Genomic DNA, 27,068 nt, shown 5'->3' with positions numbered 1-27,068 from the left:
GGTTCTTCATGGCAGGCTAGAGCTAGCAATGAGGAAGTTGACCAGGCACAGGCCTCTCGCGCTATGGTGACATCGGCTGCGTTGACACAGACTTGATACGCTCTCAATCAGTAAACGGCGTGAGACGTTTGACAGAAGTACCGAAAGTAAGAAAAATTCTAGTACCAAATTGTTTTTCATGTTCTAGAATCGAAAAAAAGCACAGAAGTTTCGGTATAACGTGCAACACTAGTGTGAGTGTATTGCTGGATTGTAGCTTGCTATACTAGAAATGAATGATTACATGTATGAGGAATGTATATGGTGGGGTCAATGGAGGTTGGATAAGAAGTATGGGTCTGGAAAGTTACTAAGTGAAGGAAAAGGCAATCACTTGGTTGCGGTCACTGATAAGGTTGGATAGCTGTGGATTGGTGAGGAATGTGGGCCGAGGTCAGGTCAGATGAAGGGAGAAGAAATAGCTTTATTACACACATCATTTAGCTTCCTGACTACAACAAATATGTATTGGCTGTCTAAATGTGCAAGGAGGAGAATAAATACTTGTGCTGGTGGAAACATGGCTTTGTCTTTTCAGCTGTTTGACCCATTGGGTGAATAAACTTAGTTTGAATAAACTTGTTTAGAGCTTTGACTAGTTGTCTGTTAGGTTCTGACAAACAGTGAAAAACTAACATTATGTGTGTGAGTGAGAGGATGAATGTGTATCCACTCAGGATAGCCATGCTGCTCTGTGCCACCTAGGCCAACGGCTGGTCCATTACTGCCACCTCCAGCTCCACCACATCAATAATGGATTAACTTCTGTAAAATGCAAATGGCGCTTTTCTAAATTTAGTCATAATGAGTCCCTCTCATGCACAGATGACAGGCCGGCTGCTGTGTAGGTGGCGAATAATGAGCCCCTACCCAGACACATGAGGACAGGCCGGCTGCTGTGGAGGTGCCGAATGATGAGCTCTTACCAAAATACATGATCTCCCAATGACATCCTCATCAAAAACACAAAATAAGCAGATACAGCTGTTAGTTTCAGCTCCTCTTCCACTGGGTAATGTCTGAGTCTGTGTTGGTATCAAGGGGATTCTAGTGAGGGTGACGCAGTAAACTCAAGATGTCTCATGACAGGTGTCTAAAGCAAGTGCAAATCTGTGTGTATTTATTATGTAAGGTGAATGTTACAAAATGTTGGCTATGTAAGAGAGCTGGCTGTTTTAATGCATGAAATGTCCTGTGTGTTCCAGTGGCCCTAAAAAGCAGTCTTATTGTGCATTAGTGGCAAGTTGGCATGCTCTCACTTCATAAACCGGTGGTTGCTTTTCCGACACCCATCCCCCTCCCCCCATTCAGAGCAATTCATATGAGATGACCAGAGAGGAGAAACCAACTGCCAGCCAAGCCAAGCTGCTCTCAGCTACAGCAGAATACCAGAGTTGTCATGGTTTTTAGAGCTTGATTCAAGCAGCTTACTATTTATCAGATTACTCTTTTTAGAAGAATAAATCACTCACTCAGTCAGTCAGGGACATATGGAATGCTTGGGGTTTCACAGAACTCAATGCTGAACTGACAGAAGTCACATATTGCATAAGTGAAGGTGTTCTGGCAGTGTGTGTGTGTGTGTTTGTGTGCCGCTGAGAATGATTACCAAGGCTACATTGCACTGATTCCCTTTCCATACAAGCTTTCTAGTATAACCGGTGTGCCATCTCTGAGGGAAGCCACATGATAACAACATACAGTGCCTTCAGAAAGTATTCACACCCCTTGACTTACAGTGGCTTGCAAAAGTATTCACCCCCTGTGGCATTTTTCCTATTTTGTTGCCTTTACAACCTGGAATTAAAATTGATTTTTTGGGGGGTTTGTATCATTTGATTTACACAAAATGCCTACCACTTTGAAACTGCAAAATATTTTTTCTTGTGAAACAAACAAGAAATAAGACAAAAAAACTGAACTTGAGCATACACAACTATTCATCTCCCACCCAAAAACATAAATACTTTGTAGAGCAACTGTTTGCAGCAATTACAGCTGCAGGTGTCTATAAGCTTGGCACATCTAGCCACTGAGATTTTTGCCCGTTCTGCTCCAGCTCCTTCAAGTTGGATGGGTTCCGCTGGTGTACAGCGATCTTTAAGTCATACCCCAGATTCTAAATTGGATTGAGGTCTGGGCTTTGACTGGGCCATTCCAAGACATTTAAATGTTTCCCCTTAAACCACTCGAGTGTTGCTTTAGCAGTATGCTTAGAGTCATTGTCCTGCTGGAAGGTGAACTTCCATCCCAGTCTCAAAAGAATTTCCCTGTATTTATTAACGTCATCCATCTTTCCTTCAATTCTGACCAGTTTCCCAGTCCCTGCAGATGAAAAACATACCCACAGCATGATGCTGTCACCACCATGATGTTCCCGAGGTGTTGGGTTTGAGTAAGACATAGCGTTTTCCTTAATTGCCAAAAAGCTACATTTTAGTCTCATCTGACCAGAGTAGCTTCTTCCATATGTTTCGGGAGTCTCCCACATGCCTTTTGGCAAACCACAAACCTGTCTGCAAATTATGTGACTTCTGAAGGTAATTGGTTGTTTCCAGATCTTATTTAGGGGCTTCATAGCAAAGGGGGTGAATACATATGCACGCACCACTTTACCATTTTTTTTTTTAAATTTATAAAAAGTTATTTTTTTCACTTCAACAATTTGGACTATTTTGTGTATGTCCATTACATGAAATCCAAATAAAAATCTATTTAAATTACAGGTTGTAATGCAAAAAAATAGGAAAAACACCAAGGGGGATGAATACCTTTGCAAGGCACTTTATTCCACATTTTGTTGAAGCATGAATTCAAAATGGATAAAATAGATGTTCTCACCCATCTACACACAATACCCCATAATGACTAATTAAAAACATGTTTTAAGAACCTTTTCGCAAATGTATTGAAAATGAAATACAGAAATATCTCATTTACATATTCACACCCATGAATCAATACATGTTAGAATGATCTTTGGCAGTGATTACAACTCTCTAAGAGGTTTTTAAATTCTCCAAACTCTGTCAAGTTGGTTGCTGATCATTGCTCGACAGCAAGTCTTTCCATCGATTTTCATGCCAATTTAAGTCAAACTGTAACTAGGCCGCTCAGGAACATTCAATGTCGTCTTGGTAAGCAAATCAAATGTATATTTGGCCTTATGTTTTAGGTTATTAACCTGCTGAAAGATGAATTTGTCTCCCAGAGTCACACCCTGATCTGTTTCACCTGTCTTTGTGATTGTCTCCTGTCGGGGTGTATTGATACACCTTCCAAAGTGTAATTAATAACTTCATCATGCTCAAAGGGATATTTAATCCATTTTAAATTCAGGCTGTAAGGGGTGTGAATCATTTCTGAAGGCAGTGTACTTACAACTATCACTGAGTAAGTGGGAGGCTTCCAATTTTCAGTGAGATATATGTCTATATGTCTGTAGAGCCTATAGAAATCAGTTCAGCCTGTATCGGTAAGGGAAGAGGTTCAAATAGCAACTGCTTTTCATGTATGAGGACAGAGATCAAAGCTTTGCTTTACACCACACTCCATTAGAATACCATCTCCCTAAGGGAACCCAATAATGCAGCTAGCTAGTGGTTTTATCTTTCCTAAAAGTTAAAAGGTAGTAGGCCCTATCTACAATTATTTTAAAAAGGGGCAAAATATCAACTTAATTTGCTGTTCGTGAAGAATGTCCTATTTGTCCCCAGATAAACAGGAAGTTACGTAACAATATTCATGATTTAGTTTAATAACACACCCCTATTTATATTCCCTTGTAAGCACTTACTTGAACTTCCGTGTAGGCACTTATATGAACTGAAAAGCCCATTTGTACAGCAAAGACAGTCATCATGTTTGCTATTTTGGGAGGGAAAAGGGTAAAGCCATTTCCCTTTTAAATCGTCTCTTCAATGCCTTTGATAATATTAAAGAGTTTGTTTAGATTCATTACCTAACATTCAGAATTTGACTGCAGGGGGTTTAGAGAATAGCATTTAAGCAGCATTACGATAATGTATATTATTCATGAGTTAGAAAGGCTGCTGAAAAATTGAGGGTGACATATCCTCATGTCCTCAGAAAACTGTCATTAGAAAGAATACATGCATATGCACACACAAACTTGTGCCCACATACACACACCACCACACACACATTCTAGTCCGTTTAGAACTTACATTGGAGTCGAGCAGGTCTATGCTGTCCAGGCTCTTGCTGCGGTGAATACGGCCCTTGATCCTGCGGAGGGAGGGCTTGCCCTGGGTCATGGGCAGCGAGAGTGTGGAGGTGGCAAACATTACACTGCATCCTCCTATAGCACCAGAACCACACACAGCACCTGCACGAGCAGCGGCACGAGCAGCTGCAGCATCTTCTGCAGCTGCTTCTGCTGAATCCTGAGCTTCCGTAATGGCAGCAGACGAAGCAGCGGTGCCTATCCCTGTGGCACCTATCCCTGACAATCCATCTGTGGGAGTCACCCTGGAACACAGAGGGAGACAGAGGGACAGAGACACAACATTTGCGTTAACATACAGTACATACATACAAAATTACCACCACACACATTCAAAATGGAGGGACAAAGCTCAACGCTAGCAGCACAGGATGAACTGAGGTAAGAGACAGCGGATACTCAGCTGAATACAGGATAGATCAAAACGTTTTCTCCCTTTTCTCTTCATTTCTTTAAAGGACACTTTTCCCTGTTGGGTTGCGATGCATTCAAGGCAAGTGTGCATAATTGGGTGTAATGTCATGTGGCCCCCGGGGGACTGAGGTATGGAGCATCCTTCCGACTCCTCCATTATTCAGCCAGAGCTAGGCTTTACCATGCACCGCCACACTCTCCCTCTGAAGAGAACCGCTAGCTGAACAGAAACGCCAAGGCCCAAGGCTACACTCACCCCCCCCCACAGACCCCCAGCCTGCGGGAATCCAGATGTTGGAGAGGATCAGGGCTTCTGGGGGCTATTCTGTCACAGCGGATCATTTATGCGGCTGCTGCTGCTTGGGGGAAATCTATAACCTTTATACTCATATCCGGTCCCACTGTCAAACAGCCTAAAACTGCTATAGCCCTCCGAGTTTAGGAATCAAAACAGGCAATGTGAAAGCTGTGAGGAGGCGAGAGAGGAAGTGGTAGAACTCCGTGTCAAAGATTGTAGGGAAATCACGATTAAGCTCCTAAAGGTTTGTAACAGCTTTGTAAACGTTTTTGAAATGGCTCCAACTATGGCTGCAGCAACAGCAGCAGAAGCACTAGAGCTCTGGGTATAGAGTGCTTTAGTGACATTACTGCAATACAATAGTGCTGACTACCCAGCCCTCCTTTCTGCAAGCTGATTACTTATTCAAGTAATGTCACGGCATGTATGGTAAGCACTTTCGACCTGCAGAAAGTTAGAGATACACATCTCCTTTGCTTTTAAGAGGAGTAAATGATCGTGAAAGGGGTCTATTGAGAGGTGATTCTATAAAGACAACAAGACAGGGTCGAATCGGAATCTTCTGTGATCACTTTTGAGTTTTCTGTTGTCACCATTTATTCACAATGCAACAAAGCTTCTCACAAGAAGAAACATGCTTAACTTTGAATTCAAATAATCCGATGAGCATCAAACAGAGCATAAGACCACTGCTGCATGTCTATAAGTGCCTTCTATATGTTGGTACCACTGACTGTGTCTCAACAGATTCAGAAGAGATGCAAGATAAGAGAACAGAGACCAGTTTTATCTCTGTTGATTCGTGATAGGGCCATACACATGCTGATGTATTCACTGGCACTGAAGTTACCGGCTCCCAAAACCAAAAACCTCTAGGACAAGCCTGGGGACTGCCTCCCCTCAGTGCCCTGCCTGGCATCACATTCCCTGCTCTGGCCCCGTGATGATGGCTGATGGGCAGCAGCCCTGATGTAGAGGCTGGAAGCTGCCTGGGCTTCTCTCCCATGACCTCTTCACTCGTCTGCGACTGACCAACCCAGCCCACGCACACCAGGGATTTACTTTCAAAGCTACCAGAGTGCTCTCTGTCTCACACACACACACACACACAATTCAATCTGGAGGAGCCTCTGACAACCACAATCCCAGAGTCTTACTGTTAATAGCAGCTGTGAAGAGGGGATTCCATTCATACAGCCGAGTGGCAGCGTAGAAAGCCCTGTGGGGTTCTGGAGTGAATTTCTAAGAATGAAAGACTTGCATTCAGATGAATGGTATGGCACTGTAGCTGTGCTCTCTCTCTGCTCTGATACAGGCTATGGATGGAGCACTGATCATGGTACAGTACCTCTGGGTCAACTGGCCCATGCAGAGGGACCATGCAGAAGCTCTATGTGCTACACTCTACTAACCCATCTACATGAAAATAAAGCACACAGAAGAGTCCTTGTGAGAGTGGATACTTTGGAAACGTTGCGTTCCAACGAAACAGAAATAAACTTGCCGCATGTGCAAATATGGACTGCTTTCCTTGCTGTTGTGAAGAAAGGCAGTAAATTTGTGAGCAGCTTAGACTCAAACACTGTTTGTCCTATCGCTTGCGTACCCTTACAACAAACAATGCATAAACTTTAAGAAAAGAAAAAAGAAAAGGAAAATGTAAGCAGTAACTCTTGCGAGAGGTGAAGTTTATGAATATTACATGAAGATTTGTCCAGAAATAGAGAATCTCCCTTACTGCAGAGGACTGAAGAGGTCATCACTGCGTTTTACTGACAACCTTAGCATGGTTCTTGATACACACGTCTTGTACCAGCCTGGTCTGATAAACTAGACGTAACATAGTAAATGTAAATCCGGGATACTCAAGTTAGTATGATGTGCTACGTTTGGTATGGTTACATAAGACAGAAGGTTACTTAATTAAGGCAAAGACGAACGTAGGGTGGTTGGTCTGGGTGGATTGGTGGGCGTCTAGCAACCGTCTAGCAACCAAAAGGTTGCAAGTTAGAATCTCATCACGGACAAATTAGCAACTTCTTTTTAGCAACTTTTTAATACTTACTCATTTTTAGCTACTTTGCATGTGAGCTAACCCTTCCCCTAACCCTAGCATTTACTCTTTTAGCAAACACTTTAACTAACCCTTTAACTTCTTATGGCTGGGGGGCAGTATTGAGTAGCTTGGATGAATAAGGTGCCCAGAGTAAACAGCCTGCTACTCAGGCCCAGGAGCAAAGATATGCATGGTATTAGTAGATTTGGATATAAAACACTCTGAAGTTTCTAAAACTGTTTGAATGATGTCTATGAGTATAACAGAACTCATATGGCAGGAAAAAACCTGATAAAAAAATCCAACCAGGAAGTGGGAAATCTGAGGTTTGTAGGTTTTCAACTCTTTGCCTATCCAAAATACAGTGTAAATTATATAACGTTTTTGACTTTGTCTGGACTAAGTGCCTGCGCCTCGTGAATTTGTGAACTAAACGCGCAAACAAAAAGGAGGTATTTGGACATAAATGATGGACTATCGAGAAAAAATAACATTTATTGTGGGACTGGGATTCCTGGGAGTGCATTCCGATGAAGATCATCAAAGGTAAGTTAATATTTATAATGCTATTTCTGACTTCTGTTGACTCCACAACATGGCGGGTATCTGTATGGCTTGTTTTTGTGCCTGAACGCTGTACTCAGATTATTGCATGGTGTGCTTTTTCCGTAAAGCTTTTTTGAAATCTGACACAGCAGTTGCATTAAGGAGAAGTATATCTTTAATACCATGTATAACACTTGTATTTTCGTCAACATTTATGATGAGTATTTCTGTAAATTGATGTGGCTCTCTGCAAAATCACCGGCTGTTTTGGAAGCAAAACATTACTGAACTTAACGCACCAATGTAAACTGAGATTTTTGGATATAAATATGAACTTTATCGAACAAAACATACATGTATTGTATAACATGAAGTCCTATGAGTGTCATCTGATGAAGATCATCAAAGGTTAGTGATTCATTTTATCTCTATTTCTGCTTTTTGTGACTCCTCTCTTTGGCTGGAAAAATGGCTGTGTTTTTCTGTGACTAGGCACTGACCTAACATAATCGCATGGTATGCTTTCTTCATGAAGCCTTTTTGAAATTGGACACTGTGGTGGGATTAACAAAGAGTTTATCTTTAAAATGGTGTATAATACTTGTATATTTGAGGAATTTAACTTATGAGATTCCTGTCATTTGAATTTTGAGCCCTGCACTTTCACTGACTGTTGTCAAATCGATCCCGTTAACGGGACTTCAGCCGTAAGAAGTTAACCTAACTCCTAAACTTAACCCTTAACTAACATTAGTCAGCTAGCTAATGTTAGCCACCTAGCTAGAATTTGTAACATATCATAAATTTGAGAAATTCATAACATATAATACGAATTGTAATTTGTAACATATCATACTATCTGTAGTCTCTCGGATTTCTGTACAGAATAATACGGTATGCTTTGAGACCAGGTTGCTTATACTGGGTAATGAACACATAACATTACGACATACCAGAGCTTTTGCCCCTAAACATCTATTATGGATCATCTCTGATTCAGCATTGACGCATTTTAAAAGACATGGATAGAGTTATGTCATCACCGCAATAGCGCTAATGGTTTTGAAATGCAGCAGTTTAAATCCACTGTCCTCACCACGCAGTCCACGTCATACCCAGCTTGTCCATTCACTCAAATAGGACAGTAGGTGTTTTGGAAGCACTGGTACATTAGTAGTCATAATAATAACGACCTATACGTCTTTGATGCCAGATACAAAATTTTATATAATCAGTGTCAACAAGGTGAACTAATTATCAAAAACAATATGGATGCTTAGATTTGACATGATGCAGTAAGTGGACATTAGAAAAGCTAAATGCCTATTTTACATCATCAACAAGGCCTATCTGGGTAGTCAGTGAAAAGTGATACCTGACAGCAGTGCTATACGTCCTTGACCTTGGAACACAGGAAGTAAAACAAATGTGCTGTGGGGCTGAATGGTACAGAGCAACACAGCATCACATCTAGCACACTGACTGATACATACACCCTACAGCACAAGTGTCAAACTCATTCCAAGGAGGGCAGAGTGTCTGCGGGTTTTCGCTCCTCCCTTGTCCTTGATTGATGAATTAAGGTCACTAATTAGCAAGGAACTCCTCTTACCTGGTTGTCTAGTGCTTAAGGATGCACTATGCAGAAATTGTTCCGCCATTTCCTGGTTGCTAGAATTCGAATAGTTTAGATAACAAAACAAGTAAGTGTAGTGTAGAGAATCATTGTACCATCTAAACCGCTGTGAAATATATTTACCATAAACAAAAATATTGCATTTTCAACTGTTTTGAGCTGGTGTACAAAACCAAAAGATGCAAAAACGAAACTTTTGAACGTTGAAGCATAGAAATAGCACACACGTAATAGATCTGCTGCTTTTTAGACTTGCTTTCAATGACATATCTATAACTCACATTTCTATGTGAATTGGGTCAGTTCACCCAAAAAGTAACATATTGCAACTTTAAGCAAGGGAAGCATAGAAATAGAGCACACAAAACATGTCGACCGCTTCTTAGACTTGCGTGCAATGAGAAAGAAAGGTGTGTTATAGATCTGTCAATGTGAATTTGCAGAGACACTCAGCGCTCCGTGGATTGAGTTTGACACCCCTGCTCTACAGTTACTACTATTAGCTACTGGGTCCAGACTAGCTCTATGATTCAGAAGTGGGATCAGTAGACTTAATTTAATCATTGTGCTGATGATCATCAAACATATCCTTAGGTCTTATGTAACCTTCCGTTGACCTTCATATGAGAAAGTCTTTGCTGTTGAAATTGTTCTCAGCTGTCTACCAAACACATTCAAAAGAGACTGGATTGTCACTACACAAATCCGAAACATGAAAGGAACAAACGCGTCTCTATTTTCTGTGGTCTATATATAAAACATTCAACCATCAACTCCCTGTTCAGAGTCTACGCATGGAGTGTCAGAAAGTGTTGTCCTTTGTAGGACAAGCTTACTTCAGCATACAGCTCCATAATCAAAGCACAAAAGTTCTGTTGGATTTTTTATAAAAGCTATTCAACGTTTAAAATGCTCAAGAGTTAGGATCAAAGCTAGCTTGCAGTACAGCCATTGTGTCTAAATCCAATGGAAAGGACTAGGGCCTTCAGCATTACAATGTTTAAGTACCTCTGAAGTATTTAGTTATGACAGTTCCTCACACAGTGTGCACCCTGCAGAACAATCGTCTGGACTTAACCGAGACAACAAAGGCCAGAGCATGGGTCTGATACCTCTGTCTCAGGCTTTTCTGTTGGAGGAGGAAGAAAGAACACAGCAGACACATCAATAACTGTATCTAGGCCATTACAGAAACTCACTGCACTGCACAGAAGAAGCCTATGTTTCATCCTGTGAGCCTGAGAGGGACTGAGAGGGACTGAAGGACAGTACGGTCAGCGCGTGGTCTACTATAGGCTCTCCTGGCTAAGCCTGGCCGGACCTAACATCCCCTGAGCTCCACCACTACAACACATTACTCATCCACTACAGGCTTCATCCCTCCTGGAGCGTGGGATGACTAGAGAGGCATTTTGCTGCATCCCATTTGCATCCCTGAGATTAACAACCTCATGATGCGTAAAAAAAATGAAAGGGCCAAAACAAAGCAAAGCATATTAAACCAAGTGGACATCCTTGGAAAATATAAATAGGGGAATAAAAAAACAGCAGGCGTTATTTAAACTCTGAGTGCATGAGGTAACCAGGAGAAAGGCGGGCAGGCAGGTGGGATCGGAGGGTTCGCCACCCTGATTAGGTAGGCTAGACAACGCTGACAGATGGATAGACAGATTAGGCCTTAAGACATGTATCTAACATGACAGGCCAACGGTCACATCCGAACACTGTGGTGACCCCTGTGGAGAGGCACATAAAGACCCACCATCAACACAGTCACACGCCTCATCTTTCCTGATCACTTCTCCACGTGCAGTAGATCCTCCTTATTAGAGAGGGTGAAACACTTACAATAAAAGCACAGCTTGGCGTTATGTCTGGTAATGGAGTGTAAAGTGTATTAACCCAAGTCCAGGTTGACACTAGGTTCTGACTAACAGTTTGTAAACGGAATGTAAGGGTAATAAATTAACAGTAGGGCAGGAACATCTGCTCAGCATCTGGGTGATGGGGGATCTGTCCATGGACTGCACTGAGGTGAGGAAAAAGCCTTCCTTAACCCTAACCGGCAAGGTGAGAGCCGCAGGGCATCTCACTGAATGTGAGCTAACTCCAGTAAAATGCTTCTGTTTCTTTCTAGAAATAAACAAAAAGTAGGGTATTTGAGTCACCTTGTCATACTTCCTAGACTCGTGATGTATTCACTTTGCGAAAGCTGGATATAGTTCCTAAAAGAGAAATATAAAACGCCCAGTGTAGAGGACATTACCAAGTTCAAATGGGAAAGGTACATGGGGTTAGCTAGTTTGTCATGTCCTCCGGTGTTTGTGGCGCGGTGACAGATTCCATCTTGTCAGCCTGCTGCGAGTCTTCATGACAGGCATGAGTCATTCTGGCCGGGAGCATCTTACTGACTCACAGATTTTAACAGTCATGCTTCTCCACGTCTGTATCTTCCTGGAGGGGATAAATGTCTGATAGGTCTTGTTGTCATTGCTCCTCCAACCAGGCTTTTATAGGAGCAATTACTGCAGCTACAATACCGTGAGGTCACGAAGGCCCCGAAAACAGGCTCAGTGCTTGCTGAATTAATGCACCATTGGTCTGTGTGTGACGGGAAAACTACTGTTTTTTGGAATCAACTACACAAATTCAGTGAATGTATTAATCTGATAAATGAATGACAGAGAGAGAGAGACAGAGAAAGGTGGGGGGGCGAAAAAGACAGTGACAGAGAGATCAGAATCATGTCAGGTGATGTGTGTCAGGTCTCTCGACCTGTGTGCACCTACGTTGTAAACGTTCATTCATAGACTAGGTTGTAGCAACCTCATGATGGGTATTGGGAAAATTTGAGTATCATGTAGCCTAAACCTATCGCTGTTACATTGAACTGGGTGAATGGAATATGAATGACAGTCATCCAATATGCTGTAATAGAAATAAGACCACGCTCATTAAAAAATAATCATCCTCACTCATCTTAAACGGCACTGACCACCACTGGGGTACACTGAGTTTACCTAACATTAGGAACACCACCCCCTTATGCCCTCAGAACAGATTAAATTGGGGAATGGACTCTACAAGGTGTCGAAAGCATTCCACAGGGATACTGGCCCATGTTGACTCCAATTTCCACAGTTGTGTCAAGTTGGCTGGATGTCCTTTGGATGGTGGACCATTCTTGATACACACAGGAAACTGTTGAGCGTGGAAAAAAAACAGCAGCGTTGCAGTTCTTGACACAAACAGGTGTGCCTGGCACCTACTACCATACCCTGTTCAAAGGCACTTAACTATTTTGTTTTGCCCATTCACCCTCTGAATGGCACACATACATAATCCATGTCTCAACTATCTCAATGCTTAACATGTTTCCTCCCCTTCATCTAAACTGATTGAAGTGGATTTAGCAAGTGACATCGTTAAGGGATCATATATTTCACCAAGATTCACCTGGTCAGTCTGTCATGAAAAGAGCAGTTCTTCATGTTCTGTACACTAAGTGTATATTAACAGCCATCCCCCTATCCTTTTTAATGTGGTCAGTGTTGGCTCCACCCAGAGCACCCTGCTTTGTATGATAAACCCACTTACAACCATCTTGAATAATGCCTGATTCAAATGCCCCCCACCCCCATGAGGTGAAGGCACTGGATGGGGGTAGGGATGGGGGCAGCCACAAGTCAATAAACCCAATTTAATTAGTTCACTTTAGTGCGATAAACCAGCTGAGAGGAGATTACAACCATTCTGGCCAATGACTCAATACAAAACAAGAAGTTAGCCTAGCAGGGGCTAACTGGCTTCTGCTTGGGGCATCTAACATGTCCATCGGTCTGTCAGGCAATATCGTAATCTCCTTTTAATGGGAAACCCCCTCCCCCCACCACGGGATGGGATGACCCTGAGATCCACCGCACCGCCTCTCTTAAGGGAGCAGTGTCAAAAAAAGAACCACAGTGCTTGCTGCTGCTCTCTCAACACTAGTGACAGCATTCACACAAAGAAAGGAGGAACACATTCTAGAATAGAAAACATTCTTCCCACTCCCAATCTGAGAATTTTTGACTGCTGATCTGGAATTTTCTTCACACTCAGAATTGGAATGTTTTCATAAACATTCCCCAGAATGAGCTCTGCTAGATCGTATACAATAAACCAATAAACCACTGTTTGTTTGTCATCGAAGACTAATACCACTGAATTTGGCCGGATTATGTCACATGCTTAACGTCATTTGTGTGGATTACAGATGAGGAAACAGTGCACATGCGATCTGGCAGAAGAAAGAAATACCAACCAATCCCTTCCATTGATTCCCTACTAGAATGATTGATTTTCTTATTTACTCTGATTAATTTACTTATTTACTTTGATTTTCTTTATTTTTCCTGCAGCAGTAAGGGTTTGATTTCATGATATGGTGGTTACTAAGACACTAAGTAAAAGGGTTTAGGAGAACAGCCAAACAAAAGGTAGTTGACACAGCTTTGTCCTGATCTTACCGTGACTACTGCAGTATAATACAGAACCACTCCATGTTTCCATAGGTTGAACTGAACTAAACCACTGAGGTATAAGGTAAAGTGAATATAGTATGGTGGTCACATCTGGATGGACGAATCGTGTTCTGTGTAATGGATGGATGGTAAATTAGATTATACGTCAATCTGGTTATCAACAGACAGGTGGGAAGGCTGAGATGTAGACAAGCACCACAGAGAGCGTGACAGGGATTCTGATGATTAGATGCACCCATCAACAGGAACTCCTCCCAGTGATATAGCTTACTATGCACCAGTAACTCCTGTTTTACAGTAGTATTGAACAATGACTAATACCAGAAGGAGATCATGCTTCATGCTACATATTTTCACGCTATTCATTTGAATTAGATGCAGAGATCAAAAAATGATGATAGCAATAATTATTCAGATTTCACAGGGTAGTATTACCATTTCTAACAAGTGGGTAATAATGACATGATGAGGAAGAAGGAAGTGGACTGTGTGAAAGGCAAATGTACTGGAATTAGAAATGCCACAAAGACAGAGACAAAATCGAGTCCACACAGTATACATCAGACTAAAATATAATGTCTCTGACATATTTTGACACATTGTGTCTAGATAACAATGCCTTTATTACTCCGTTTCACCTGGTCTTTCATCTTTTCTGGATCTTTCTAGAGCATCACAGTAAATGTGTGATATCTTCCTCTGAGAGGGATGTGCCGCCACTAGTTCTCCAAAAACAGAGGCACAGATACAACTGGAATGTAGTGGAATTACAACCCCCCCCCCCTCCCCTCCCCTCTGCCCAATACAAACATATAGGGAGAGACACAACCATGTACAAGCAAAAAACACACAGGCAGATTACAACCATGTACTACTGGCATACCATCACCCTGCCCAAATAACACACAGTGTAGGCACAGATACAACCAAGTAGGCATTACAAACCAGGTAGATATTGCCTAAAATACATACATGACAGATACAAATATGTATCGGCATTGGCTAACAATCCCCCTGCCCAGAAAACACAAATACAACATATACCGGCATACAATCTTCCTCCCTGCCCACTACCACAGCCGTGGCAACATTGAGCACAAAGAGCGAGGCTTGAGCTGACTTCCGCAAACAGCTGCTGCTCACCCCAACTAAGCATGTCACACAGAGAGACTCCCACTCTCCTTGACAACAAAGCTAAAAAGCTAATTGTGCAGCCGGAGCACAAGCACAATGGCTGTGTGGTTCCTCTCTCTGTCCTCCTCTCCGCTGTCATTAGTTAAGACTGATACGGTAGACTGTATATACACAACGCTATCCTCCTCTCCTCAGCATCACCCCTGTTCCCCGCACGGTGAAATCCATACTCACCACATCTGTCTCTTAGGAGGGATGCAATTGTCTCTGTTGATGGCAGTCACCCCCATAGCCATCTGTATCACCGTTATGTATTTCTGGTACTTCATGTTGTCCACCACTACTAGGAATCCACACCACAAACCAGTTTATGGAAAACATGTAATTTCTATTCGCTGGCATCCGCCTGCACCGCGTCTTCCTTGTTCAGCATCAGAACGCCATTTCCAGCGCTGAAGGACTGACAGGGAAAACACTCCCCACGGAGCTCAACAAAAGGTACCATGCCGCTGCAACCCATGTCTGCAATGACACCCTAATCTCATTAGTGCTCAAGAATAGATGGCTTATCCATTCAATGTTAGTCAGGACCACAACATTGTTTTGTTGTTCGCCCTAGAGGCACTTTTCTTTGGGAAAAAAACTCTAGCTAGCGAAACGCTGCAGCGGCACCCAAATGTCCGTGTGGGAGGTAGGAGAGAGTGTGCTGTGTGTGTGTTTAACGAGAAAGAGCAGGGAAGAGAGGGAGAGGGAGGGAGAGTGTGCTGTGCGTGTGTTTAACGAGAAAGAGCAGGGAAGAGAGTCGTTAGAGAGAGGGAGGGAGAGTGAGTGCATGTAGAGCTGAGAGGGGTTCTTGTCCAATGAATAAATCTTGATATTTCATTTGGGTGCATGATATAGTTTTTTTGTTTTCTCAGAACAAACACAGGGTTCATAATTAAACCCTATAAAAAGGGCTGTATAAAAACTTGATTAATGGGCTGATCCTTGGACTGCTCCCAGACCGGTAGTTGTTATACCTACTGAAAGGAAGGGGGAGGCGGAAGGACAGCAGAGAAGAAAGGTAGGCGGGAACGAGATACATATTTTTCTCCCACAATGTAATTATATTCTATTATCAACATGTTGATCACATCAATTACACTATATTTAATTAAACATAAATCATTAAATATTTCTTCCTACCCTATATATTGCATTTGCAGGTAACAAGGCAGTAAGTGAAACTGAAAAACGGGGTTTGCTTCATCTGTGACAGCTGTCTACCTACTGACCTTGTTGTTTTAATCTCAATCTTTTTAGTCAGCCAAACCCTGCTCCTACTGAGGTCTGAAAGGCAGTCACCATTATCCCATCACTGGCTCAATTAAATAGAGTTCAACAACAAGGCTAATTGGGAAAGGGATTTGAGAGAGGAGAATGTAACATTCGTTTGAATACAGAAACTGTTCCTAAGTGGTTTATGAACACAATACTATGTATCGTTTTTGTTATTACTGTCCTAAACATAAGATTCTATATTGTTTTTCTGTCCTGACTCACAACGAGCAGGAGTCTCCCTTAACCAAAGATCCTTGACTGTCTGGTCCCAGATTACAGATGATTAGGAATCTAAAGTGGATTGAGTTAGATAAGCCAGCCTACTGTACACAGATTATTGTATACCGTTTCTGTTCTCATCACAAATAAAAACAAACCATCTCCATAATGAGACAGTCCTTCTCTTTTTCCCGTACAGATATATTCACCTCTATTATTCTCTTCTGATACATCCCTGCTCAAGAGTCTTACATAAACATCTCATAAGAATCAGAGGTCAAACCAAGCGGTCAGCAGTCAAAGGCCAAAAGATCCCAGTATCTCTGGGAGGACCACTATTTTCACATTGATTCAATGTCCAATTCTAAGCATCAGTAAACATGTCTACATTTTCAGATACAACAAGAGGTGGAAAACACTATACAGAACATTAGACTTAAAAGGCTTGTCCCTTTCCGGTCAGATGTGTGTAAGATACCGTTTCTCTCTCTGCAGCCCTGTGATCTCTGAGTTCATGATCCAAGCACTGGGACTGTTTCAGAACCGCTCGGCCTCATGGGAAGGACCATTAACCTTTAAAGGTTAAACAAGTCTCTGCGTCATCCTACAGCTCATTCATTTGAGCACAGCCACTGGACTGGATACACCAAAACATAAAAACAACATGATTGAATTTTACATACTGCAGTATTGGATAGGAAATATTCAAAACGGCTTGTGAAACTGACGTCAGTGTGGTGCTAACAGTATATCTTCTTCCACTGTCCCTGTAGACATACCGGGCTCGAACCAGTGATCCTCTGCTTTGCAAAACACACGTGACCGCACTCCTTGACAACGTACACATATTTTGCCACATACTATGCTAAGATGCTAACATGACATGTTGACAATAGAAGAATAAAACGTGCAGTTGCTTGGCTAATAACAAATTCAGGGCCAGTGAATGGCTGCCATTTTGTTTCCGTTATATGTCTATGGGCTGTATTCTGGGAGTAAACAAAGTGCCTGTCCAATCACATTGAGGGATGGGGCAGGATGGCCTATGTTTTAAATGGATGGTAGAGGTCTGTGTCTCAAATGGAAAATTTGGCCAAGGCACTAGACGTAACAGTTAGTAATCTTTCATTAAGCGCGAAAGGATTCTTAATGACTAAGCTGGGCCACAATCTCCTCTACCTCCTCTTAAAGCATGTCACTGCAGAGGAACATTACCGCCCATCAGCCTGGCTGGGAGGGGGAGGAGGGGTCTGATGCAAGGTAGGTTATATATCAGATGCCAATATGGATAGGCTATTGTGCAGAAAATATTCCTTCAACGGGTACAGGGTCAATGTACGGGGCCACAGGTTAGTCGTGGTAATTAAGGTAATATGTACATGTAGGTATAGGTGAAGTGACTATGCATAGAGAATAAACAGAGAGTAGCAGCAGCAGCGTAAGGGGGGGGGTCAATGCAACTAGTCTGGGTAGCCATTTGATTAGCTGATCAGGAATCTTATGGCTTGGGGGTAGAAGCTACTAAGAAGCCTTTTGGACCTAGACTTGGCGCTCCGGTACCGCTTGCGGTGCGGTAGCAGAGAGAACAGTCTATGACTAGGTTGGCTTTGGCAATTTTTAGGGCCTTCCTCTGACACCACCTGGTATAGAGGTCCTGGATTGCAGGAAGCTTGGCCCCAGTGATGTACTTGGCCGTACGCACTACCCTCTGTAGCACCTTGAGGTCGGATGCCAAGCAGTTGACATACCAGGCGGTGATGCAACCAGTTGTCGATGGTGCAGCTGTAGAACCTTTTAAGGATCTGAGGACCCCATGCCAAATCTTTTCAGTCTCCTGAGGGGCACTCTTCATGACTGTCTTGGTGTGTTTGGACCGTGATAGTTCATTGGTGATGTGGACAACAAGCAACTTGAAGCTCTCAACCTGCTCCACTACAGCCCTGTCGATGAGAATGGGGGCATGCTTGGACCTCCTTTTCCTGTAGTCAACAATCATCTTCTTTGTCTTGATCACGTTGAGGGAGAGGTTGTTATCCTGGCACCACACTGCAAGGTCCCTGACCTCCTCCCTACAGGCTGGCTCATCGTTGCCGGTGATCAGGCCTACCACTGTCGTGTCGTCTGCAAACTTAATGATGGTTTGGAGTTGTGCCTGGCCAATACAGAGGGGACAGCTTAGTGATGAGCTTTGAGGGCACTATGGTGTTGAATGCGGAGCTGTAGTCAATGAATACCATTCTCACATAGGTGTTCCTTTTGTCCAGGTGGGAAAGGGCAGTTTGGGGTGCAATAGAGATTGCGTCATCTGTGGACCTGTTGGGGCGGCATGCAAATTGGAGTGGGTCTAGGGTTTCTGAGGTAATGGTGTTAATGTGAGCCATGACCAGCCTTTCAAATCACTTCATGGCTACAGATGTGAGTGCTACTGTTCGGTAGTCATTTGGGCAGGTTACCTTGGTGTTCTTGTGCATAGGGACTATGGTGGTCTGCTTGAAACATGTTGGTATTACAGACTCGGTCAGGGACAGGTTGAAAATGTCAGTGAAGACACTTGCCAGTTGGTCAGCGCATGCTCGGAGTACACGTCCTGGTAATTCGTCTGGCCCTGGGACCTTGTGAATGTTGACATGTTTAAAGGTCTTATTCACATCGGCTACGGAGTCGTCCGGAACAGCTGGTGCTCTTACACATGCTTCAGTGTTGCTTGCCTTGAAGCGAGCATAGAAGTAATTTAGCTCATCTGGTAGGCTCGTGTCACTGGGAAGCTCGCGGCTGTGCTTCCCTTTGTAGTCCTTAATAGTTTGCAAGCCCTGCCACAACCGACAAGCATCGGAGCCAGTGTAGTACGATTCAATGTTAGTCCTGTATTACCGCTTTGCCTGTTTGATGGTTTGTCGGAGGGCATAGCGGGATTTCTTATAAGCATCCAGGTTAGAATCCCGCTCCTTGAAAGTGGCAGCTCTACCATTGCTTCTGGATTGAGTAAGTACGTACGGTCACTATGGGACGTCATCGATGAAGCCAGTGACTGATGTGGTGTACTCCTCATTGCCATCGGAAGAATCACGGAACATATCCCAGTCTGTGCTAGCAAAACAATCCTGTAGCTTAGCATCTGTGTCATCTGACCACTTCCATATTGAGCGAGTCACTGGTACTTCCTCCTTTAGTTTTTGCTTGTAAGCAGGAATCAGGAGGATATAATTATGGTCAGATTTGCCAAATGGAGGGCGAGGGAGAGCTTTGTATGCGTCTCTCTGTGTGGAGTAAAGGTGTTCTAGAGTTTTTATCCTCTGGTTGCACATGTAACATGCTAGTAGAAATAAGGTCAAACGGATTCAAGTTTCCTTGCATTAATGTCTCTAGGAGCGCCACCTCTGGATGAGCATGTTCTTGTTTGCTCATGGCCTTATACAGCTTGTTGAGTGCGGTCTTAGTGCCAGCATTGGTTTGTGGACAGCCATTGGTAAATAGACAGCCACAAAAAATATAGATGAAAACTCTTGGTTAATAGTGTGGTCTACAGCTTATCATGAGATACTTTACCTCAGGCGAGCAAAACCTTGAGAGTTCATTAATATTAGATTTCGGCACCAGCTGTTACCGGAAGGAGCTGTTCTATTTTGCCGATGCATGAAAACCCAGCCAGTTGTACGTTATCCATGTCGTCGTTCAGCCACGACTCAGTGAAACATAAGATATTACAGTTATTACATCAATAGCCTAACCCACTCAGCCTATAGGCTATAAGATTGCAAGAAGAACATCTGAGACCTCAGAGACCCTACTGTATGGATTTAACCAGCCAGGAAACCACAACATCCTTAAATGTAATAAATAAATGAACAGCACTAGAACAACAGTTCATGCCAGGATGTACAAGCTGGCGAGCAGCTGGTGAGGAAGGTCAAAATGAAACTGCTATTGTCAGCACCACTTTCTGTTTTTGGAAGAACAGAGGGGTGTCCTACTGAAATAACTGTCCACAGCCAAAATCTCACTTTCTGACTTCCTGTCTCCTTTGGCTTATTTCAGACAGAATGGAACTTCAGGGAATGGAACTGTTAATACATGACCAACATAAATACAGGTGTGCTATCTTAATTTGACCATGCTTCTCTCAGCAGGAAAACAATCCTGCAGAAATATAAATGTGAATTATTATCTAGATACATTGTTCATAAGGACATTTTAAAAAATGAATTTTTTTCTTTTGAATTGTCATATTTTCTTACTTCGGAATGGTAAAATATTTTCAGTGTAAACTTAAAAGACTAAAACCAAATATAAAGTATGTAGAAAATATAATGGAGCAATGTATTATTTAATAATATAATCTTTAAAAACTAACAATCACCAAAATAAAAACTAGACAGTCAGGGAGAATATTCTTTTCTTGTTATAGCCTAATGTTTGATGTGTGCAGGAAAATTCTCTGCGACAACAGATTGATCAAATTAAAATAGCAGATCTGTACACACACAAACAGAAAAATGCACACAAACAACACACAACACACACACACACACACACACACACACACACACACACACACACACACACACACACACACACACACACACACACACACACACACACACACACACTGTGGAAGGTTTGAGGTTGTCGAGTGCAGCACCATAACAGGAGAATGACCTGGGTTGCAACCATGTAGAAGACAGAGAGGACAAGGTCAAGGGAAGTGCAAGGTGATGCACAAGTCGACCCACAGCAGATTCTTTCTCCGCTGCTCCCCACCATGCCCAGCACACCTACACCTCCCAGTCACAGGTGACAGAGCCTAGCCTCCACTAACTCAGATAAACACAGGCAGTCTGCCTGCCCACTGACCACATGCCACCAGGATCAGGCAGAGAGAGGGCACACAATCACATCCATTTAAGTTACTGTAGCTCTAAAGTGGTCACACTTCCACATAATTGCAGTTGTGGAGTGGAATTGAAGAATATTGGATTAGTTTAAGATTGAGATTTCCACTAGGGGCAGCACCCGTCTAATGTGTTGATTATCCCTCGCCATAAATGACACTATCCACTGGCCCTAGACCATGATTAATCACATGACCCACTGCAGCAAGATTACATCTGTAGCCTTGAACTACAGTCTCTCACACTCTACCAGTCTCTCTCTCGCTCAAACACATAATAGAGAAACACTTACACTGCAAACATAACACACACACACACACACACACACACACACACAATAACTCACACAAAGGGAGACACGGACATAAACAGCCACACAAGCAGAGTAGCCGTTATCACAATAACTGTGTGTGGCATGTTCTGCAGTCAGGCAGTGCAGGGCAGACAGACAGTGTGAGCCTCCAGCTGCTTGATGTCACTGCAGTCATGGAGGATTGCTGTAACTCAACACTCCACTGCAGTGCTGCTTTCATTCCCCCCCCCCACACACACACACACACCACACACACACGTTCCCCTGCAATGCCTCGCATCGGCAGCCTGCACGGCCCTCCATCTCCTCTCTATTCAGAGATGGGGCTGCTGACACGCAATTTACAATTTGCATACCGTACATGCTATTTGTCTCACATGCCAGAGTATAATGAAGTGAACATGAGGCACTGGTAGCATGGAAGTTGCATACAGAGGACGTGTGGAGCATATTCATTTTAACATTACATGGGGCTGTCAGGTAATGTAATATGTATGCAAATGGAACAGAACAGTGTTTGCGAAGTGCCCACTATTTCCGCCTGTCCTCCTCAGCCTCTTCCCTCCTCTGCTCGCTACTGTTTTTCTGTGTTTGTGGTCTGACTGTGCCTTGGTTTTTTGCAGGCGGAAAGGCAGTGAGAGGACTGTGTGTGTGTGTGTATGTGTGTGTGTGGCAGAGGAGGCTGGTGGGAGGCTCATTGTAACGGCTGGAATACAATGAACGGAACGGTATCAAACATATGGAAACCACAAGTTTGACTCCACTCCAATTATTCCATTCCAGCCATTACCATGAACCCATCCTCCTATAGCTCCTCCTACCAACCTCCATTGGTGTGTGCGCGTGCGTGCGGCTGGTCCCGGAGGAGGCCTGGTGGAGAGGGGCCAGAAGGACGGTGAGGCAGGCAGGCCTAGCTAGGAGGAGGGACTACGGCTTAGCTGAGGATGAGGAACTGGCCTGGCTGTGATTTATGGCTCCAGCTTCAGGGGAGAAGCAGGAAGTTGAGAGGAAAAAGGTCTCTCCGTGTGAGGAGGGATGCCAGGTGGAGTGGGCAGCCAGGCAGGCAGGCAGGAGGCTGTGTCGCAGTGCTCCGGGTGTAGACTGCAGGCAGCAGGTAGGAGACAGCAGGAGGCTGGGGGAACTGGCTCACAGCGTGGATCCAGTCAGCAGGGCAGTGAAGCAGGACTCGACATCTGCCCTCTCCTCCTCTGTCATCTCTTTTTTAAGAAGCTGTCTGGTTCAGACTTTTCCCCCTAAGTGCATCACAGCACAAATATGCTGAGTCAATGATGAACCAGGGGAGCCTGCACACACACCGGAGCATCCACTCTCCTGTCAGAAAGATACACTTGACAGGTAACTACACTACACTACCATAAAAGCAGTTTATCTATAGCGCAGCAATACAAAATAAAGATATTGCCAGCCAGAGGTCAATCACAGGTTTCTTATAGCAAGTAAAACCCCTATTTTAGAACCCATGTGCCAAAGGCAAGCTGTTACCTACAGCCTAAGATGGAACCGTATCCCTTGTCAAAGACCAATAGGTCAGGAAACTTGAAGCAAAATCACAAAGGGGAGAAAAATCTATCCATAACCCACTGGGTAAGACTGTAAAAATCCCATAAAGGCTAAGACTGCTAGCTTCTCATTAGAAGTCTGTGTAGCTCCTAAGAGCCCCACGAAAGGCCTCAGCAGATCAGGTGGAAACACACTGCAGTGAAAGTAATTGCTAAAACAGGTTTTGGGAAAGGTCTCTGAGCTCAGGAGAAAACACTCTCTGAAATACTGTACAGTTAAAAAATAATCAGTATGGCATGAGTGACTTATGTCAGATCACATTCTCAACCAATGAGAGGGAGCGGTTGATCTGACTGTTTTTCCATGGAGATCCGACAGGAAGCTGTGAGGATGCTGGCTCAATGCTTCACACATAAAAAAAGGTTTCAAATGAATGTGAACATTCACATTGAATTATGAAAATGACACCAAATCGCCAGGGGGAAATATGCTAAAAGCAATCTTTAAAGCAAATACAGAAACAATATTCATATAGGCCTAATATATGTAAAAAAAAACTCCCACAACTGTGATGTTTACAGTGTCGTGCCCATGTGACCCATCACTCCGTATCAGTCAGCCTCTGTCAGTCAGTAAATAGTGAGGACAGATAACAAGAATGTGAAAGTGGTTCTCTGCAGACAGAGTGGAGGAACAGGGTTACAGTAGAGGGAGGCACATTGAGTCTTCTTCCTGAGAGCAAGTGAGTGGCATCCCTGAGTGGGCCCAGTAGAGCTGGGGGATAAATGTCCCAGCGGGAGCTCTCAACTGTCCACGTCAAAGAGGAGGAGAGAAGGTAGTAATCACTGCAGACCAGAGTCTGGCCCAGCTACAATCACCGATACTGTCACTCACCCTGACGCCAGGCAACTGGATAGCTAGCTGGGTCTGTTATTGACCACCGTTTCTGATGCAACACCAGTCAGTCACGCAAATACCTTACACATCTTTTAGCTAGGTCCAGCACTCACAGTCAGTCATGTGCTGTTTATGGCACAATGCTCCAATAAGTCTGAAGCCTTCAGGTTAAATTATCAGACGGCTTCCCTCTGGAAGGCTGAAGGGTGTGTGGGTGTGGTCTTGTTCTTCTATCCTCAGGGTTAGGTTAAGGGTGAGAATTAGGGTTAGGGGTTAGGTTTCAGGGTTAGGAAAATAAATGTTCGGTCCCCACGAGGACTGAAAAACAAGTGTGTGTGTGTGTGTGTGCGCGCGCTCGCCTAGACTTCATGTAATAGCTGTAATTCTTACATAACTGCACAAATAGTTCAACGCGTGCATTTAAACCTGGCACCGCTCCCTCCCACACCCGCACAGCTGCCTTCAACCCCTGCTGAGCACTAAGGCATCGCCGTGCTCACCTCTAGCCATAGGCTTATGAGAGGTGGACCCATGCATGCAATAACTACTAAGCACACAAACATTGACAGATTTGATATGAGCACAGCTAAAGAGAGAGAAGTCACAATACATTTTCCCACATTGACATTGGTTTTAAGGTCTCTGGGGACCAACCAGGTCTCACTCTCTAAATAAACACATTTATGCAGATATATTCACACCCACATGCTCATGCTGAGTAAGAGGGAAAGACGGAATATCCTTGATATCCCTTTGCTTTTTTCCTGTGTTTACCTCTCCTCTCCGTGCTGTGGGCTGAACGTGTGCCAGGCCAGGCAGGACTTGTCAGAGACAGAGGGCTGGGAGCAAGGGGTGTGGTTCTGCTGCACTGGGCAGATCTGATCTGCAGGGCCAGACTCAAGGTCAAACCCAGTGCTCCCAGCCAGAGGCAGAGGAAACTTGAACCAGCACCGCAACGGAAGAGAGCACCTCTCCCCTCACTGCACTGCCTGTCTGCTGGAGGTGTGTGTGTGGGGGGAGAGAAGGGTGTTGGAGCTGTCTCTCCTCCTCAACCATGGGTGTCCGTAAAGATCAGAAGCCAGGGAAACAGGAGACAGTCTGGATGGGCTTGGCTGGGGCTTCTGTATGCTGATACGTTCTGCATCATTAACACTGTCCCGGCATAGTGAAGAGCACACTGAACACTATCCACACGGCAAAGGAAGGACTCAGCAATAACAAACCTACAGCCCTGAGCCCTTGTAACGTACACCACACACAGTTACCATGGTAGCGAAATGTAATTAAGCAATTAAAAGCTTTCTAGACTCTCTCACTCAAGACAGAACTAAGCCTATTACATAACTTAATAGCATCACAGCGTAGAGTAATAACATAATTCAGTGTATAAAATGTAAGACACGATATTACCGCTCTACAGACTTTTCCATTTATGTGGTTCCATCTATATAGTTGATTAAAGCTCTGGGGGTGTCTCTGGGCGAGAGGCACATTTAGAGTTGAACTACACCGACCAAAAAATGTGCTTAATACGTTGAGCGGATCCAAGGGAGGTGTGTGGAGTTAATCAAGGAGATAGAGAAGATAAGTCAATGGATGGAATGAAGCATTGAACTAAAACATTCCTGGCAGGTTGAAGTGAAATAACACAATAAAGGCAAGTTGAAATTAAAAGCCTGAAACTAAATGAATGATATAGTGCTGCTAAATGTTCATTTCAGTGAGCTAGCCTATGTATTGTGGAAAAGCCTCCTCCATCTGCTGCTGTTGTGAGCTGAAGACACAGCCCAGGGGAGGGAGCCTCAGAGCTGTCAGTCATCTATCCATATGCTATCTGACCTTTCACATATAGCGCCTAGACAGGACCTAGCATCCGCCATTAACCAGAGTTCACAACACATAGAACCCTACTGGAGGGCAACAGATTCTTCATCCTCACCCCTTAATCAAGGTCTTTTCATTAACAAGATTTAAAAGCTTTGACGGACAGCTCACTGATCCAATCCTAAATGTCCCTGAGCATCTTCCCAGAGCTTTTCCTGGGGTTCTATCTTTGATCTGAGTCATTTGCACTCAGCTCTGAAACCAGGCCCCACAGAGACAGGCCACTGTCCCAAAGTACAGACCTATTTAGCCTAATGGTGCTTTAACCTAATGGTGCTTTCTAACACAATAACGAGGGTTAACAGTTTACTTTTCAAGCTAGAATTTGAACTGCTACAGTTCCCTGATGTCAGCCTGAGTCCTACCTTCAGTTGTTGCTAAAAACAGCCATCAAAAGAGTTCCGTTCAAACTTAGCTAGAGGAATGACTGGGCATAATGGGTGGTGGTGTGATGCGTGTCTGACAGACAGTGGGTTTAGCAGCAGAATCCATCCTGTGCTCTCTGCAGTAAGTAGGTCCTCAGAAACTCAAGCATGGCAGTACTGGGTCAGGGGACCTCCACAAGGCCCTGGCTGACTAAGGAGGATCCGCCAGGCGTAGAAACATACGGTGATGCATAATGGGAACCAGGAACAATGTGGTGACAAGTACACTCTTGGAAAAAAGGGTTGCAAAATGGTTCTTTGGCTGTCCCCATAGGAGAACCCTTTTTGGTTCCAGGTAGAACCCCTTTTGGTTTCATGTAGAACCCTCTGTGGAAAGGTTTCTAGATGGAACACAAAAGGATTCTAACTGCAACCAAAAAGGGTCATTCAAAGGGTTCTCCTATAGGGACAGCTGAAGAACCCTTTTAGGGTATAGAAGCTTTTAAACTCACATTTGGGCACTTGGCTGGCAAATTGCCTTAAAAATTATATAAATATTATGCTATTAACATTTATAACCACACTGCACCTGGCTGTGACTGAAATATGACTTGGACATGATGCATATAGCTATTATCTAGCAAAATAACTACATGTTTTTATCTAGCACAGCGATACCACTGTCTGCGAGGGCATGTCATGAAACTGTGCCATCAGTGAGCAGCTCCTTAATACAAAAAACTTTGATCCGATGCATGAGCCCATGAA

General features: G+C 43.6%; 1 protein-coding gene across 11 annotated transcripts in view; it reads right to left on the bottom strand.

The window, feature by feature from the left end:
• tjp1a (tight junction protein 1a) overlaps positions 1-15,569 on the bottom strand; it is a 149,562-nt gene extending 133,993 nt beyond the window's left edge. For 7 of the 11 annotated variants that reach the window (XM_042320957.1, XM_042320962.1, XM_042320963.1 and 4 more), the window contains exons 1-2: positions 15,127-15,568; positions 4,227-4,530 (exon numbers count right to left, since the gene is read on the bottom strand). In XM_042320957.1, the coding sequence (XP_042176891.1) occupies positions 4,227-4,530; positions 15,127-15,221 (399 nt within the window). In that variant the 5' untranslated portion in view covers positions 15,222-15,568. Of the gene's footprint in view, positions 1-4,226; positions 4,531-15,126 lie in introns of all 11 variants that reach the window. The other 4 variants (XM_042320964.1, XM_042320958.1, XM_042320966.1 and 1 more) reach the window with 2 other exon arrangements.
• Positions 15,570-27,068: the final 11,499 nt, after the last annotated feature.

Source organism: Oncorhynchus tshawytscha, linkage group LG04, assembly GCF_018296145.1.
Source record: "Oncorhynchus tshawytscha isolate Ot180627B linkage group LG04, Otsh_v2.0, whole genome shotgun sequence".
Taxonomy (NCBI): Eukaryota; Metazoa; Chordata; class Actinopteri; order Salmoniformes; family Salmonidae; genus Oncorhynchus; species Oncorhynchus tshawytscha.
Note: the sequence above shows the minus strand (reverse complement) of the source record. Positions and strands in the feature narration are given on the sequence as shown.